We start from the raw sequence: 17,725 nt of genomic DNA on the forward strand, positions 1-17,725 counted from the left end.
AACTCAGCCCACTGACTCAGTTTCCCTCCCCAGCCCTACTATCAGGAAAGGGAAGGGAACTGAGCCCACCTGGGCTGAGTTCCTTTTCTCAGCCTGATTGATCCCAGCGCTGGGGAGGGGAACTGAGCGATAGGGCTCAGTTCCCTTCCCCAGCTCCCCAGTCCCAGGCGGCAGCACCCGGCTTCCCTCCTTCATCTGGCAGGCAGATCAGGGGCCTGCAGTCCCAGGAGGACTGGCACAGCCTCCACAGCCCTTCCGGGGTTGTGGGCCCCCATCTGCCTGCCAGATGAGAAAGGCTGTTTTGAGCTTCCCCGTTATAGTGTATGGGCTAAACATTGAAACAGCGTCACTTTTTAGATGAAACAAAATGAAACAGTGGTTTCTAATCGAAATGAAATTCAGAACGAACCACCGTTCTGTCAAAACCTTGAAACTCAAGTCGAAAAGGAACAGAGCCATTTTGCACAGCCCTACAAGACACCAAACTGTATTTTTTTTAAAAGGAGAAATCTCATGGTTTTTAAGCACCTACATTAGTTTTGGCAATATACAATGTTTTAGCTTATATAGGTTGCTGATAGGTTTTGACTGAAGCTATAAAGGAAGCATATCTTAAGGAGGACTGGAAAGACGGGAAGGGAATGGCATAGTACCGAAAAAAGACAAGAGTTCAGAATATAGCAGCATGAATAAAAGCACAGTGTTATAAGTTAGAATTCAATATCAGAATGCTGTTATATAAACCTGATTTGACTTAACGTATTTTAATGCGATTCTGAGAATTAAACATTGCATATTGAATTAAGGAAAGGGTGTTAATCAAAAGTTTGCATTTCACTGATACCATTTTGTGTGTGATCACTTTGTTGCTTCAGATTTCCAAGAAGTGCCCGTATCTTTAATCACCCCCCCCCATGATAGTGCTTTTCAAACTTTGACCTTACTGAGTGGATTTCACTGTTAATGTGCCTTTCTGTAACCCTATCACTCAAGGACTATGACCTCATCACAATCCTGAAATTACAGTGACTTCAGTTCACGCTCGTGAATGCTAGGAGTAGCCACACTAAAGAAAAAAGAAACAAAGGTATATAGCAGAGTCAGAAGTAAGAGACAAATAACAGCCAAATGCTACCGGACAATGAACACAGCACATTTCAAAACAGCAGGATGGAGTTAGTGAATTTACAAACAGAGCAACCTGTTAAGAAAAGCACACTTTTGAAATACAAGATACTAAGTGGAGTAAGTAATACCTTTTCTTTCTTTTATTCTTTAAGAATTCTCAGTTGTTATTATTACTTGATATACTTTACATTTGTTGGAGATAAGTTTAATTGTATTTTATCTAACTGTATGAATCTGTACAAGAAATACTTGGAATTGGGGTTGAATTTAAACACAGAATGAATAAGGTAGTACATTCTCTCACCCTCTGTTGTAACATTGTTTTGTTATTTGTTTTGTCCTAGCAACCAATTAGACATATATTTAATGTTTATATGTTGTATTCCTGTTTAAAATGAGAAAAAATAGCTTCTTGTGTTGGTGCCTAAACAACACTTTAATGTTGTTTGTATGTATTCAGATACAACATTAGCAAATCCTAATAATCAGGCAAGTCACTAGTAAATAACATCCTGATGGTGAGGTATGGGGAAATGGCAGTGAATGGGGTTGCATATTGTATTATGCAGCTCCAAACATTAAAAATATTCTGAATGACCCTCTCCACTAATATTATGATATTGACTTAAAATAATGAGATTGTTGTATAAATAATAAATCTGGAATTGTTGTTATTAGCTTTCTGTTTTTGACCCTTTGTGTACACTCAGTGCATATTTTCAGGCTTTTGTTTGCAACCACAAAGGCAAGAACTTTTTTTTTCAATGAAAACTGAGATTTTCATGTAATCACTAGCCTCTGAGAGCTGGGACTTGAAAAACACCAAATATTGAGTTAGGAAAACTGTGGGGTTCTGAAACTAGAAACTTCACTTATAATAATAAAAACAAAGCTATATAGAAAAGTCTGAATGACAGTATACACTGCCACAGAAAGCAATTTATGACACTGCTCAGCATTATCTCAACAAAGAGAACAACTTCAAACAGGGCAAAACAAACTGTGATTAACCATATAGTGTGACAGCATAAACTGTGATGACAGTTACAATATTAGGTACCAAAGAGGAATCAGGTCCACCAATGCTTTTCTTTTTAAATAAAATCAAATCTATTGTCAATGACAATGTGAACAAAAAATAAAAATATAAGGGGAAGCTTAGTAGAAAAAGTTGAGTTGCCAGGAGGTTTCTGAAGTACAGCATAATTATATTCTAAAATATCTAGTAATTATTCTTATTCTCCAAGATTACAGTGATAGCTGTTGAAAAAAATCCTACTATAGGAGGATTCAGCCACTATATTTCATGCATCATTGTTTGTGGATAAGGTATACACACTGGAATCTGTTAAATTAATAATGCTTGCCTCTCAATTGAATAACTGTTTTAAAGATATTTTCTACACTACTTGTTCCTAACAGTCTAGCATATGTGCAGTGTAATCTGAGCTGGAGGTAATGCTGTATGTATACTTCAATGATGCATGCCCAGACATTAAGGGGTTTTATGTAAATAATGCAATACTGTTTTTGCATATCAAAGGCTATGTGTTATATGATTTGTATAAAGTATATTTTAATTTGGTACATATAAAATTTTTTTCTATTCCTTCCCCAAAGCCCTCATCACAGAATAAGATGCTTTGCCACAGTGACCGTTAGACTTAAAACATCAGCATACTTTTTATTAGACTTTCAGATGCCTTTAAATCTTAGTAATAAAAAATTGCCAAATATGAAGCAGAATTTAAAGACTAAGCCCGGGCACCATGGCAAAAGGGCAGGAAATGCATTGTCCTAGTTGAGTACCCAAAATACTATAGAATCCCAGGAAGCTTGAACTGTTTTTGCTCCTTTTTCCCTCAGGGGGTACTTTGCTTCCCTGCAAGCTACTCCTCTCCAGTTGCTAGCCTCATCTCCGCTGACTACACTTTATCCCTCTTCCTTCTCTTCACAGTTATAGTGGCCATGAGTATTGGCGATGCGTAGGGGGTGCACACAGGTGCATGCGCACCTCCTGAGGTTGGCTGTGCACCCCCTGGAAGCACCAGCCGTGAAATCAGAAGTGCTGGCAGAATTGCACTTCCGGTTTTGCTGGTTTCGTCTCTAGTGGTTCCAGGCTCGGCCACTATATTAGGACCCCCCTGTCTCCTCCATCGGCAATCTGTTGCCCCGACAGACTTGGGAAGCACCAGTCACCCACGGCCATGAGTCTGCCTTTCATACCAAAATGCTGTTGGTTCCCTGGCGCTTTTCCCTAAGTCCTGCACTGCATGCTGCTTCCTGGCTTGCTTACCCACTCAACCCTTACCCATACACCCACTCCTTCTCTCCTTGTTATACGTCCACCTCTTTTGGTCTGGCTGCTGTGACCTGCATCATGTTTCTGAGACACACTTTTATGGTTAGAATTTACTTTCAGCCTGGTTCACTAGGGCCTCATCTTGAAGACCCGGTGGGCATGCTGTGCGGCCTATCTTTTTTCTCAAGTGTTTCAAAGAAAGGAAAGTGGGTAAGGACCCATGTTCAGAAGATGATGCCTGAGAGAAAATAATTTTAGTATTGAGGAAGCTAGTAAGTGTGTGTGGGTGCACACATGGGTGCATGCGTCTATACCATATATTCTCACATGCAGCACTCCTTGGAACATAATGCACACCTTGTTTCTGAAAGGCATGTGAAGAAAGGTCTTTCCTTGTAGTAAGTAACAGAGTAGCAGCAGCTAGGGAGCTAAGCTAGTGCATTGATCTGTTCTCTGTGTATCACTGTAGATTTTAAGTTTCATGCAGTAAGTGGCATAACCTACACTTTCTGTATTCTTTACATAGGATGCACGCTCATTTTCCAGCAGCTGTTTTTTGGGGAAAAGGTGCATGTTGTATGTGAAGAAATATGGTGTGTTTATATGGCCCTTGCTGTATGTTACACTTAGGACATATTAACTGCTCTTAAAACTCTAGCATCTGAGCATTCAAGCGGTAAAATCCATCCCAAAATGCCATCACAGTGTAGCAAAGCTGGCACTTTTCTGGCAAGTGGTACTTCCAGTGCAGTTGGGAGTGCTGGAACTGACAAACAGCTGCTTGTGGCACTCAGCATTGCAACAGAGCCTTAAACAAGCTGGGTTGCATTGGTGGGCCTGGGACCAACGAACAGCTGTTTGTTACTCCCAGCCTCCATAGCACCCCATAAGACACTGGAATCTTCAAAGGCTCCAGAGCTTAGGAACCGGTTTTTTAGGTCATAATAAGCATATTGTGTAACTGCTCAGTTTGATAAAATACCCATTGAGCATGGGAGGAATCAAACTCCAAGTTGTTAAAACCTATAAGTACTTGGGTATGATGGAGAGGCTACGGGACCTGAACCTATTCAGTCTCCAAAAGAGAAGGCTGAGGGGGGATCTTGTGGCCTGTTATAAACTAGTCAGGGGGGATCAGCAGGCATTGGGGGAGTCACTGTTCCCCCGAGCACCGCCAGGAGTAACCAGGAATAACGGTCACAAGCTGGCAGAGGGTAGGTTTAGGTTAGATATCAGGAGGCGCTACTTCACGGTCAGGGCGGCTAGGGCCTGGAACCAACTTCCAAGGATGTGGTGCAGGCTCCTACCTCCTACCCTTTTAAGAGGAGGGTGGATGAACACCTTGCTGGGGTCGTTTGACCCCAGTACTCTTTTCTGCCATGGCGGGGGGTCGGACTAGATGATCTGTTCAGGTCCCTTTCGACCCTAGAAACTATGAAACTATGAAACTATGTTTACAGCTTTTCCATAATGGAAACACCACATTCAGTTGGTTAAAACTAAGGCAGCCCAACTGGCAGTGGCTATAAAGAAATTTCACGAGATCACAGCAGGACAATCAGTCCAAGCTCCCATATTAGCATATAAAACCAAAGTTGTGTCTCAGATTCTATGTGGAGCTGAAGTATGGGATTATACTGCCAGTAATGATGTAGACATACCTCAGGATAAGTTTCTCAGGACTCTTCTGGGTCTTCCTCCTACAACTCCTGCATCCTTCTTGAGATTAGAGACAGGATTAGATTCCATTTTAACTAATATTATTATTAGAATGTGGGATTTGTCACATCCGAGGACCGGTGCACCCTTGACCTGCAAGCCTGGGTTGGCACGACCGGCTGGACGCAGGTACGATACGGTGGTCGTACAGGTGGAAAAGTGAGAGGAGTCAGGGAGTTTAAATGCATTTCGGTTAAAGATTTATTGTTACTTACACCACAGAAGAGTTGAGGCGTAGGAAGGAAGTCGTGGTTACACAGTGAGAAAGGACAAGTTCAGTTCAGCTTACAGATGCTTTCTCGCTGCACAGATCATAAACTGCTTGGTGCAGGTTTTCAGCAAAGCGTACAGGTAACTTCGGTTTAAAGACGTTTGTGAGCTCTTGGAGAATGGACGAGTCGACAAAAATTTGGATACAACACCTGAAATTTTTTTTCGCCGCAGGTGGGGAGGTTTCAAGCTTAGCAGAATGATGTTGTAGTGGCCAGGGCTACTTGCATCGCCCCTCAATCTAATTACCAACAAATATGTAAGGGAGGGGAGAATATGTAGTGGAGGGGAGTTGTGGGGAAGTATTTACAGCTGGATCTCAGTGGTAAATGGTGTGTCAAAGAAAAATCTTTGATTTCAGCTGCCGATGGCAAAAAGGTCAAAAGGTTAACATAACATATTTCGTCATCACAGTTCCGTGTTCAGCCCTCCCCCAGCTTAAATGTAAAATACACGCGCAGTCATTCTTGCATGAAACCTGAGCAGAAGTAAGAAACACGCAAAGTCTGCTCACAGTCGTAATTGGCAGTCCTGTAATTATTCAAGCCTGGTGTGTTGTGATTGGCTACCTGAAAACCTTTAATTTTGGAAAGATTTCCGCCTTCTGCAGAGACTTCCACGCACACCCAGGAGACATAGTCAGTGGCCTGGCCAGTCGCTGACCCCTCCCCACCTGCGGCAAAAAAAATTTTCAGGTGTTGTATCCGAATTTTTGTCGACTCGTCCGTTCTCCAAGAGCTCACAAACGTCTTTAAACCGAAGTTACCTGTACGCTTTGCTGAAAACCTGCACCAAGCAGTTTATGATCTGTGCAACGAGAAAGCATCTGTAAGCTGAATTGAACTTGTCCTTTCTCACTGTGTAACCACGACTTCCTTCCTACGCCGCAACTCTTCTGTGGTGTAAGTAACAATAAATCTTTAACCGAAACGCATTTAAACTCCCTGACTCCTCGCTTTTCCACCTGTACAACCACCATATCGTACTCATGTCCAGCCAGTCGTGCCGACCCAGGCTCGCGGGTCAAGGGTGCACCGGTCCTCGGACGTGACATGGTGAACCTCTTTGACTAGGCTCAGGATTGAACAGATGCCCACAGCTGTTTTGGCTGGATATAGACTTTCCATTCTAAGGGCTAAAAGATGTTGCCCAGCCTGTCTAGGAGCTTATAAATAGTGGAAGACACTATTTATTATGTCTTAGAATGTCCTGACATAATGACATAAGGAGAAAGTATTTATCATGGTTCTTGCAGAAATTAACATACTTCTCAAATAGAAATTAAATAAATTTAATAAACTGAACTGCAATTCTTGCTTACAAGGACGAAGCGATTAAACATCCTTTACTATTGATATGACCGATAAACTTTATCATTATATTTGTTTTTTATTGTGATAATTGTGGACCTATGCACAACATTTTTATAGATTCATGATCTGATTTGTCACCATATTTCTACTTGATTATGTTTATTTCAGGAGTAGGAATGATGCTTTTATAATGGTTGGCCCTATATTATATTATATTATATTATATTATATTATATTATATTGGCATTTCTTTTATTTTTGTTTAAATTTATATTATGGTTATATATCTGGATTTGGGAGCAAGGCTTTCAGCCACAATCCTTAATAAATTGAATTGAATTAAATTGTAGCACATGCCAGAACCAATTTGGGGTGCCCTGGTGTAGCAGGGCACTAGGGTGCCTGCTACTGAAGATAAGAAGTAGCTTAGCTGCCAGTTAGTAAGGCAGCAGGTGTTAGCTGTTGGAGCTGAGTAGATCAGCTGACCGCCAGGGGGCGAGGCTTGGCCTTCATGAGGAAGGGAAGGCTGAGGCCAGAAACAGTTCCCCTCTGGCCACTGCAGGAGCAGGAGCTCTGCGGCGGAGAGCTGAGCAGCAGAGCTTACGCTGGCAGTGTGACCGCTGCAATGATGCGAGGGGAGGGAGAGAACCCCTGAGAAAGGTATTGGAGAGAGCCAGCATAGTTTTGTGGAGTTGTGAGTATTACACCGCAGGACCGGGCGAGGCTGTAGGGGTGGAGGAGGCCTCAGCAGGAGCTCCCCAGTAAGGAGGGGGAGTTCCTGGCACCAAGAGGGTGCCGTGTGTGGGGCTGTCCTGACCCCAGCCCATTGGGGCGACTTCGGGAAGAGCCTAGCAGAGGTGGAAGCCCAGTAGGGTGTGGGCCCAGGAAGGTGGGCCTAAGCAGTGGGGGGGTCCCGACCCCAGCCCAGTGTGGGCATTACTGGGACAGGCCCCAATTGGAAGAGCCCCAGTGGGGCGTAGGCCCAGGTTGGGCATAGACTGGTCCGAGTGCGGGTGGGGAGCACACGAGGCATGACCACAGGCCCAGTGGGGGCATAGAAGGCCCGAGGGCAGGCAGCGAGCGCAAGAGGCGCGAGCAAGGGCCCCAGTGGGGGCAGAGAGGGCCCGAGTGCGGGCAGCGAGTGCAAGAGGCACGAGCGAGGGCCCCAGTGGGGGCATAGAAGGCCCGAGTGCGGGCAGCGAGTGCAAGAGGCGCGAGCGAGGGGCCCCAGTGGGGGCATAGAAGGCCTGAGTGCAGGCGACGAACATAAGGAGCGCGAGTAAGGGCCCCAGGGCGGGCAGCGAGCTCAGGAGGCACGACCACAGACCTGAGCGCGGGCGTAGAGACCACGGGGAGCGCGGGACGCAGGTCAGGATGCGAGTGGCCGCAGAATATAAGGGAGGCAGGCCCAAGTGGGGCGCTGCCTGTGAGACGCGAAGCCCCGAGAGGGGAGTAAGCCTGTTGGGGTTCTGGACTGGGCGAGAAGGAGCGCAGTCAGAGAGAGCCGCCCCAGGAGGGGGCGCGTGTATTGAGTTGGCCCCGGGATAAGACCAGCACCGGGACTCAGAGGAAATCCTGGCACAGTAAGACCAGCCCCGTGCCAAGAAGGGTAGGAAGGCAGCCTCCTTCACTGAACTAATAAGAGCAAAGATGTGGTGGGCGAGGCGGAGGATGTGAAAGACCCAGATTTGGCACGGTAGACAGGGACACTAGGGGAGGTCACGGCACCCCTAGGGGCCGTCCTGCCACACCTGGCCAACATGGTTCTGTATGCAGCACACACTCTGGAGTGTCTAACCATGGTCCTGGTCCAGGTCCTGAATTGCATGTGGTACATGGGATCACCATGGGGGGGAAGCGGGGGAGTGCATTATATGCGGTACCTGAGCTGTATGTGGTGCCTGCACTGGATTGGTCCTGCATGCTAACTCTGGTGTGCAGCGATGGTCTGTTGGCCCAATCCAGCCCTGGAGACAGCTCACAGGACCAGTCTGGCACCAGTGCTGCGTGTAGTACATGCCAGGCTCTGGCTTCTCATAGCACATGCAGTGCACAGAGTTGGGCCTACAACATAATGTTTGCTGCATGTGGGGGTGGTCCAAGACCTACAGGCCAGGTCTTAGCGTGCCATGGGCTGAATCTTTTGAAATTCCTAGTTTAAATAAAATGTGTTGAAAATGTAATGTGCAACAAGGCCCTGTATGTCTTTTTCTTTAAACCTAGATTAAAATAGATTTAATAGATTTCATAGACATCAGGGCTGGAAGGGACCTCGGGAGATCATCGAGTCCATCCCCCTGCCCAAAGGGCAGGAAGTCAGCTGGGGTCATAGGATCCCAGCAAGATAAGCGTCCAATTTACTCTTGAAGGTGTTCAATGTAGGTGCTTGAACCACCTCCGCTGGCAGACTGTTCCAGACCTTGGGGGCTCAGACAGTAAAGAAATTCTTCCTTATGTCCAACCTGAAACGGTCTTGCAGGAGTTTGTGACCGTTCGACCTAGTCATCCCTTGGGGTGCTCTGGTGAACAAACGTTCCCCCAGATCCTGGTGGTCACCCCGATAAACTTATAGGTGGCCATCAGGTCACTCCTGAGCCTATGCTTTTCCAGGCTAAAGAGTCCCATGTCTCTCAGCCTATCATCATAAGATCTGTTTTCCTGACCTCTGATCATGCGCGTGGCTCTTCTCTGGACTCTCTCAAGCTTTTCCACATCCTTTTTGAATTGTGGAGCCTAAAACTGGATGCAGTACTCCAGCTGCAGCCTCACCAAGGCCTCACCAAGGTCAGGATTTGCTCGAGAAGCATCTATGGATGCACGCCAGCGTTTTGGTCGCTTTATTAGCCGCAGCATCGCATTGCAGCCTCATGTTCATCTTGTGGTCAATGATGACCCCCAAGTCTCTTTCTTCTGTAGTGCTATCCAACGTAGCACTGCCGAGCCTATAAGGATGTTGCAGGTTTTTCCTCCCAAGGTGGAGAACCTTGCATTTTTCGGTGTTAAACACCAGCAGGTTCTCATCTGCCCATTTGCTGAGCTTGTCCAGGTCAGCCTGGATCACCCGCCTATCTTCTGGCGTGGATGCTTTGCCCCAAAGTTTGGTGTCATTGGCAAACTTGGCCAGTCCACTCCTGACTCCAATGTCCACATCATTAATGAAGATGTTGAACAGGATGGGTCCAAGGACAGAGCCTTGAGGGACCCCACTGGTCACAGGGCACCACGATGAGTGACTGCCATCAATTACAACCCTCTGGGTCCGACCACGGTGCCAATTTCCCAGCCAGCGGATCGTGGTGGAGCCAAGGCCACAACTGGCCAGTTTGGCCAAGAGGTGATCATGGGATACCAGATCAAAAGCTTTTTTGAAGTCAAGATATATGACATCAATCTCTTCTCCCTCGTCCAGGTGATAGGTCACCTGGTCATAGAAGGAAATGAGATTGGTCAAACAAGACCTACCCGCAACAAACCTGTGCCGGCTATCCCTTAGGATGTTAGCCTGGGCCAGTCCCTCAAGGATGGCCTCCTTAATAAACTTTTCTAAGATCTTCCCCAGGATAGAAGTCAGGCTAATGGGCCTGTAGTTAGCCGGATCCACTCTCCTCCCTTTCTTGAAGATCGACACCACATTGGCCTTCTTCCAGTCTTCGGGCACTACACCAGAGCACCAGGAGTTTTCAAAGATCCGTGCCAGGGGCTGGGCTATGACGCTCGCCAGCTCCTTGAGTACCCTGGGGTGCAGGTTATCAGGGCCAGCTGACTTGAAGGTATTCAGCTTCTCAAGATGTTCCTTCACGAGGTCAGCATTTATGGAGGGTAGGGGATCCCCATCACCCGGATCTCCCTGTCCCATAGCAGGCATGGGCGTCCCATGGGACTGATGAAAGACTGACACAAAGTACCTGTTTAATTGATTGACTTTTTCCTTGGCGTCAGTTGCCAGTTGCCCCATCTGGTTTAGCAGGGGTCCAACGTTGCCCTTGCTTTTCCTCCAGCTCCTCACATATCTGAAAAAGGACTTTTTGTTGTCCTTGATGCCTGAAGCTAGTTGGAGTTCAGTTGCAGCCTTGGCTTTCCTGGTTTGCTCCCTGCAGGATCGGACCAGCGTGGAGTAATCCTCCTTGGAGGTGAATCCCATCCTCCATCCTTTGTAGGCTTTTCTTTTAAGCCACAGGAGGTCCGCTAGGTCCCTGGAGAGCCAGGGGGGCTGCTGTGCCTTCTTGCTGCCTTTCCTCCGTGTTGAAATAGATTTAGCTTGTGCATTGAGGATTGCTTCTTTGAGGAGCAGCCACTCTTCTTGAACTCCCATCACCCTGGGGTCATGGTCCCTGAGGGCCTGACCGACTATCCTCTTGACCTTGTCAAAGTCAGCTTTTCTGAAGTCAAGGACTTCTGTGTTGCTGACTGACTTGCCAGCTTTACGGTGGATGGTGAAGGTGATCAGCTCGTGGTCGCTTTCACCCAGCTTCCCATCGATCACTAGGTCGCCGATTAGGTCGTCCCCTGTAGCCAGTATCAGGTCGAGCAGCGCTTTGCCTCTCATTGGCACATAGACTTCTTGAGTCAGGTAGAGGTCATCCATGCACGAGAGAAAGCTTTGTGACCGCTCGGATTTTGCTGAGTGATCTTCCCACGAGATGTCCGGGTAATTGAAGTCACCCATGACAACCAAGGTCCTGGAGCAAGCAGCCTCAGTGAGTTCCCGGGCGAACTCCTCGTCAAGCTCAGGACTTTGATATTTGATAAATATTTGTGTGTGTGTAAAATACACCCTTTACAAATTGTACAGGGTGGCCAGCATGGGTTATACTTTTCAGGATTAAGTATAACCATTTTAACCCTGGTATACATAACCTGGTTTGCTGACAATTGTCCCTTTCAGCAGTATAAGGAAACATTTTCCTTCCTCCTTTTTTTGCAAGTGAACATATTCCTGCTTGCCACATAAAATTGGTCATGGCTAAAAGGAAAGTATTTGGGTGACAACTTCTTGTTAAAATATAGGCAGCTCATCAGATTTTATTTTTGTCTTTCTCTCAAATCTGTTCTTCCTTTCATATCACTCAGCTCAAGATGTCCCTTCTTTCCAAATAAGTTACTTCCCATTATACGTACAATTGATGTATTGTTATATATATTATAAAGATAATGACATGTTTCACGGCATGTGGATTTTTTTTTGTGACAGGTTCTCTTGGTTTCTTTGGTGGTTATATCGCTTGGACTAGGTTTGGGACTAGGACTGAAACGTGAAGCTCAGGTGCAAGGTATGTCTACTAGCAGCCATTTTGGCTTTGATCCAGCAATACACTAAAGCAGAGGATGTTTCATAATTTAAAAAATAATTTTAAATGCTCATTAGTTGTGGAAATAATATTCTAGGCTTTTAAAATGTGCAAAATAAAGATAAGACATCTAAAGTTGGTGGGCTCTTTTGAAAAATTATTCTTTAATTGTTGTGTGTGAATTATTGTCCTTCTGTAAAGTATAATACTTGTTTCACAAAGGGGTTGGGAATCTTACTTTAATAATGCTTCTTGGTGAGTTGTGCTAGAAGTTATTTAAAAGCATTACTACACAGATATACTTTGTATAGGAGCCTCTTAAAACCCCAGTTATTAAATAGATGGAATTTCATTCAATTGGTTCATACCAGACCTGTTTGAAGATTTTCTGTCAAAAATACAGTTTCGGCAAAATTGTAAAAAATCATTTAAAATGTTTGACATTGCTAGACAAATTTAAAAAATATATTTGATTTCAGGTAAGGTCAGACCCTCTCTGCTCTCACCAAAAAATTCCAATTGGTGAACCAAACTTAAACCTTTCCTATTGGGGAAGATTAATGTTGATCTGTGTTTATTTGAATTCCTGTAGCACCTGCTCCGACTACTTTCTATTTTCTGAACTACATAGCTGGACTAAATATTCCACCATGCAGCATGACTCCCATCATGACTGATTTATATAATCTTGTTTGGGAATTCAGTTTATAGTGGAGAACGGAATATAAGGGTTTATGTAACAGCTTCCAGCCATTTTTTTCCCCCTGAAAATCCTGTTCTTTAAAGTGTTGACTTTTCATCCATATTCAGTTTTAAAATAACTGTTGAAACATCAACATTTTCCATGTGGTGGAAATTCTCATTTTTGATCAGCTGTAGTTAAGTGTTTACTGGAGTAAGGCTAATGAAAATGTTTTAGTACAACTCTGTTTTCTGGTAATTGATGATGTTTCAAATTTTGGTTGTTTCACATTTGAGCAAAACCAAAATTCTTAGAATTTTTTAGCAGGATTTTTTTAATAACTTGTTTATTAAAAGAAGTGAACTTCTCAATGTATTCTTTCTCTTCAGTTACAAGTATCCAGACAGACTTAAGCCAAGAAAGCCTTTCACATGTAAAAAAATCATTTAAACAAAAGCACAAGTTTCAAGCTGCAAAGAAAGCACGTTTCAGTGAAAAATGTTCTCACCGTCATTAGTGCAGTGTCAGCAACTGATACATGCATTTACAGCAGATCTTGTTTGCACACCTCCAAGACAATAATCACATGGGTTTTTCATACAATTAATGCACCTGTAGTAAAATGTTAAATTTCTTTTGCTTTTTTTCCCATTTACAATCTTTCATGTTTCTTTCCTACTTCTATTCTTCTTCCTTCTTGAACATTGTAATCTTTGTAATGATTGACAATAAACAGTAGTTACTTTGGATGACCTTTGCCAAATATTGCAATGTGTTGTCAGCTTGCCACATAGTGCTTACTAATATTTGGAGTCTGATTCTTCACTGTTTTCACTTGTGAATTCAATTACACCTGCATAAAATGTTACCAGATCAGAAATATCAGCATTTGACACCCACTTTGTGCAAGTGTATTTGAAAATGCAAGATGCAGGGCGATTGTGAATCATGCCCTTTACTCTTCCTAATTTAATTGCAGCTATTGCTTATAAAAGATGAAGTGACACACTATTGTGTGGGTTGCTGTAAAGAGTTGTTGGGATATTCAATCTTGTGATAATGGTTTTGAAGCTGCTAGATAAATTTAAGTATTCAAGGACTTATTTCATGATTGCTCCCATTCAATGGTCCCTCTAAGCGCTCTGCTTTGGTCCCACCTCCCCCTTTTGGCACAGCGTGGTCAGCTGGTAAGTGTTCCAAAGTAAATGTCCAGGTGGGAGTGGGCAGGGTTTGGCCACCACCCTTCTCCATGCTAACCACTGCCCAGAGCAGCACAGTGGTGTGCTATGGGGCCATGTGACATTGCCACAATATGGCCACAGTGAACCACTGAATGTTGGAGAATTTGGTTCTACTTGACACTGTTTATCCATAGCCATCTGATCTCTGAAGATTTTTATAGGCATTTGTGGCCAATCATTCATTCCGTTGCATGACTTTTTCTATTAATCAGCTTTAGGTAATGGGGAATAGATTTGTGTGAACCCCTTGTGTGTTATGGAAATGTCAGTAGTGGGTTCCTTGCATGCGAACCCTGAGGTGCATAGGTGTGTTCAGCGCTCAGTGGGTGAAGCAAATGGACTACAAGACAGACCAGGGCTTCCCGAGTCTGGCTGTGGTGCTGGTGAGAGTCAAGGTTGGGGGTTTATAGTATAGATCAATGACAGCTTTTGGTTTTAGGGAGATATTGGTGCCACCTATAATGGTCAGCCTAGAATTTGGTGTAGTTGTGATTGCACATTCTCTGCTGTGTGCTGTTTGCCTCTTCTTCTACCTCTTCACTGCAGTCTTACTCCATACCTGTCCCTCTTACCCTCTTTTCTGCTGTACTGACCCTCTTGCTTCCCTTTCCAAAAATTCCCTTTTTTCAGTTTTCTTAACATTTAGCTCCTCATAACTAAGCTATTCCCCCACAAATAATGCCATTGGCATTGTCCACAATGTTTGGATCTCTTTCCTGACCCTGTGTCATTTTAAAATAGTGAGGTCTGTGCACATAAAACTTATGTGCTATGAAAACAAACTTGTGTGCACATATGCCTGCTTAAATACATTTATAATTAAAATATCCTTTTCTGTCAAGATTAAACTTACAAGAGCTCAAGCATGAGTCTAAATAGTGCATTTTTTCCTCATAACACCACTCATCATAACATTCATCTTTATTTTGATTTATGCCCTATTTTTGTTTCTAATCAAGTATGATTATTCAGCTATATAATAAAGCATGGTGTGGTTGTCATCTACTTTGATGCAAATGGGTTCATATGTATTACATTTTGCTGAAATGTATTGATAACTGATTCAGTAAACAGTTTTTGAAAATGATTCAGAACATTGTCCTCCAGACCCCTTGGCTGTGTTCCATGTCCTGTGCAAGTTGTATTCTGAAGAGTGGATATACCTGCTATCTGTAGAGCTGAAAGATGCCTTATGTTTCCTTTTCAGTTAGCTGCAGAAGCAGATGTGATGAAACATTTAACAAAGATCTGGTGGGTTGCCAGTGTGATAGTGGCTGTAAAGAACGTCAAAATTGCTGCTGGGATTACGAGGCTATTTGCTTGGAACCAGGTATGTCACCTCAAAAGTTATACGCATCAGTCTAGCCTTTGTATTTTTCCTTTGAGTGTAGAACATAGTATGTATAGTCTGTTATTTACTTTGTAACAAGTACTCTCCACACGCAATCTGCCTCCAGACTTGTTTCGATTTTATCCTGGCATGTGATAAATTGGGCTGCTGACGGGCATTCATTTGAAGGCACAATAGGATTTGATCCCCAGTTACAACATCTGTGCCTCTTGCCAAGGTACACTTGAATAGCAGAAAGCATGATTGTGTGTTCAGGAGTCAGACTTAAATCATGACATACTTGTCAATTCAGGGGGATCATGAACCTGGACTTTCCCTGCACTGGCAATGTGTCCAATAATCAGCTGATTGACGGCTGGCTCTGGGGACTCACGGAGCTGATTTGAGCCCTTGTGTAGTTCCCAGAGCCAGCCAACAATCAGTTAATTGGGGCCACCCGAGGGTACAAGCCCCAGAGTGGGCCCAATCAGCCAAACTTGTGACAATCAGCTGATCAGGACTGGTCTGGGGATCAACTTCTGGAGAAGTCCTGATTGTTAGCAGGATCAGGTCTGCACTGGGGTTCCAGGCCAATATGGTCCCAATCTGCCATCAGCTGGCAAGCACAGCACCAGGATTCAAGCCCTGGTGTGGCCTCTGACAGACAAATAAACAGTGCAGTCCATCTTGCCACACATTTAATTTAAGGCAGGATGGAAACCAGTCATAGAGTTATTACATATTTTGTGTAATAACTTTGTGGCTGGTTTTCTGTTTTATTGCATCTTCTGAATGTATGGCCAGTTTACACTTTAAGAAATGATTAAGTGGTTCATTGTGTCTTCAGCGTACTGTCTGCCTGGGCCCTTGGGAACCTTTGATATGCAATGCTATTTGTAATTGAATGTAATGTAACATAAAATCTATAAGGTTCCTCCTGAAGGATTTTCACATTTTGTGTTATGGAGGTGTGTTCTTTTTAATCAAGAATATGTTTAGTTAAAACTTCAGTGTAAAATGCTCAGAAAAATCCATTACAAATGCACATAAAATCAAGCAAGCTATTTTACAGATAACTGAAGCACTTTCATCTGTTTGTCCAGATAAGGCACAGGTAGGAGCACAGCTGTTCTTTATGCCAGGGTAGAAAACGATAAAGAACCTATTTTGCTCTCGCACTAGTGAAGTTACTGGGTAGTTCTGGTATGGTGCAGCACACAGTGTTTATATGGGTGTGGGTAATGGGAACAGTGGGCTTCAGAAGTCCCTGTCTATTTCTGCATTTTATCCAGCATTTTCTGAATGTACCTTTCCCTGACATTTACTGTGTATGAAGGTAGGGTAGATGTGCACCTTTATAGACTAACCAAATAAGATATAACTATGTATTCTATTTATTTGAATGCAAAATGACCCTGCATGTAAGATCACGCCCCAATAATTCCACACCCAGAAAATTTATAAATTTATTATAATTTTCCATCTATGGAATTTTCTTATTGGAGGGTCATTTTAAATTCACCCTCCTCCTCCGTCACTACTGTAAGTTGGGGGAGAGGTGATGATGGGGCAGTAATGGGGCAGGTAGTGGGAGACAGAGAGTGGGGGAGGCAGTAGGGAAGCATGTGCTAGGGAAGATGGGAGTAGTAATGGGGCAGGCCGTGGCAGGGAGCAACAGTGTGGATGCAGTGGTGCAGGCAGTGAGAGAGGCAGGCAGCCTGCTACCTGCTGCCTGTCCCCCACCCCCCACTTATTTCATGTTGTGCCTGCCTCCCCCACCCCCAACAGCCTCAGGTTGTCCCAATTCTGCCTTCCCCCTTCTCCTTTCTCCATGCTGCTTCTGCCACCCACAGCCTGAGGTCTTTGCCTGTTTTCCTTCCATCTCCCCCCCACCCCAAATTCTGTCCCTTCGCTTGCTTCTCAGTGCCCTGCACCCCTTACCTTTGCTCTGCACCAGTAGGTTCAGTTCTTGCAGCAGCCCAGGACATGAAGCATGGTTCCAGCCTGGCCCCACAGCAGTGGCACAGAGCTGGCACTGCTGTTCCAGCCCAGCCCTGTAGCAGCAGCACCATGCTCCGTGTACTGGGCTGGAGCATGGATGGAGCCTACCAGTGGCAGAGCAAAGGTAAGAAGGGGAGGGAAAGGGAGAAGTGGCATGGAGTGGGGCAGAAACTGGGCTGGGGGCTACCGCAGAGAAATGGCAGGGTGTGCAGGGGCCGTGGGGGCACGGGGTAGGTGGCAGCTGTGGCTTTGGCTCCAGGTTGGGGCCAGAGCTGCAGCTGCCTGTCCCCACCAACTGCCTCTATTATTAGGCAAGGAGATTTCTCCCCAGTATTAAATGGTGGTGGTGCTGGGGGGCGGGGTGCAGGAACCTCATCTTCTAATTGAGTAAATAGTCAACTATGAGATGCTGACAATGTGATGATGGTCTCTGGATGCCACCACCTGGGCT

At 44.7% G+C, this 17,725-nt stretch overlaps 1 protein-coding gene across 1 annotated transcript in view; it reads left to right on the top strand.

The window, feature by feature from the left end:
* Positions 1-964: 964 nt before the first annotated feature.
* Positions 965-17,725, top strand: part of ENPP3 (ectonucleotide pyrophosphatase/phosphodiesterase 3) — an 83,452-nt gene continuing 66,691 nt past the window's right edge. The window contains exons 1-3 of the mRNA XM_090039209.1: positions 965-1,245; positions 11,924-12,002; positions 15,151-15,273. Of these exons, the coding sequence (XP_089895335.1) occupies positions 1,129-1,245; positions 11,924-12,002; positions 15,151-15,273 (319 nt within the window). The 5' untranslated portion in view covers positions 965-1,128. The remainder of the gene's footprint in view (positions 1,246-11,923; positions 12,003-15,150; positions 15,274-17,725) is intronic.

This window comes from Crocodylus siamensis, chromosome 1 (assembly GCF_052110815.1).
Source record: "Crocodylus siamensis isolate JL-2025a chromosome 1, ASM5211081v1, whole genome shotgun sequence".
Lineage (NCBI taxonomy): Eukaryota > Metazoa > Chordata > Crocodylia > Crocodylidae > Crocodylus > Crocodylus siamensis.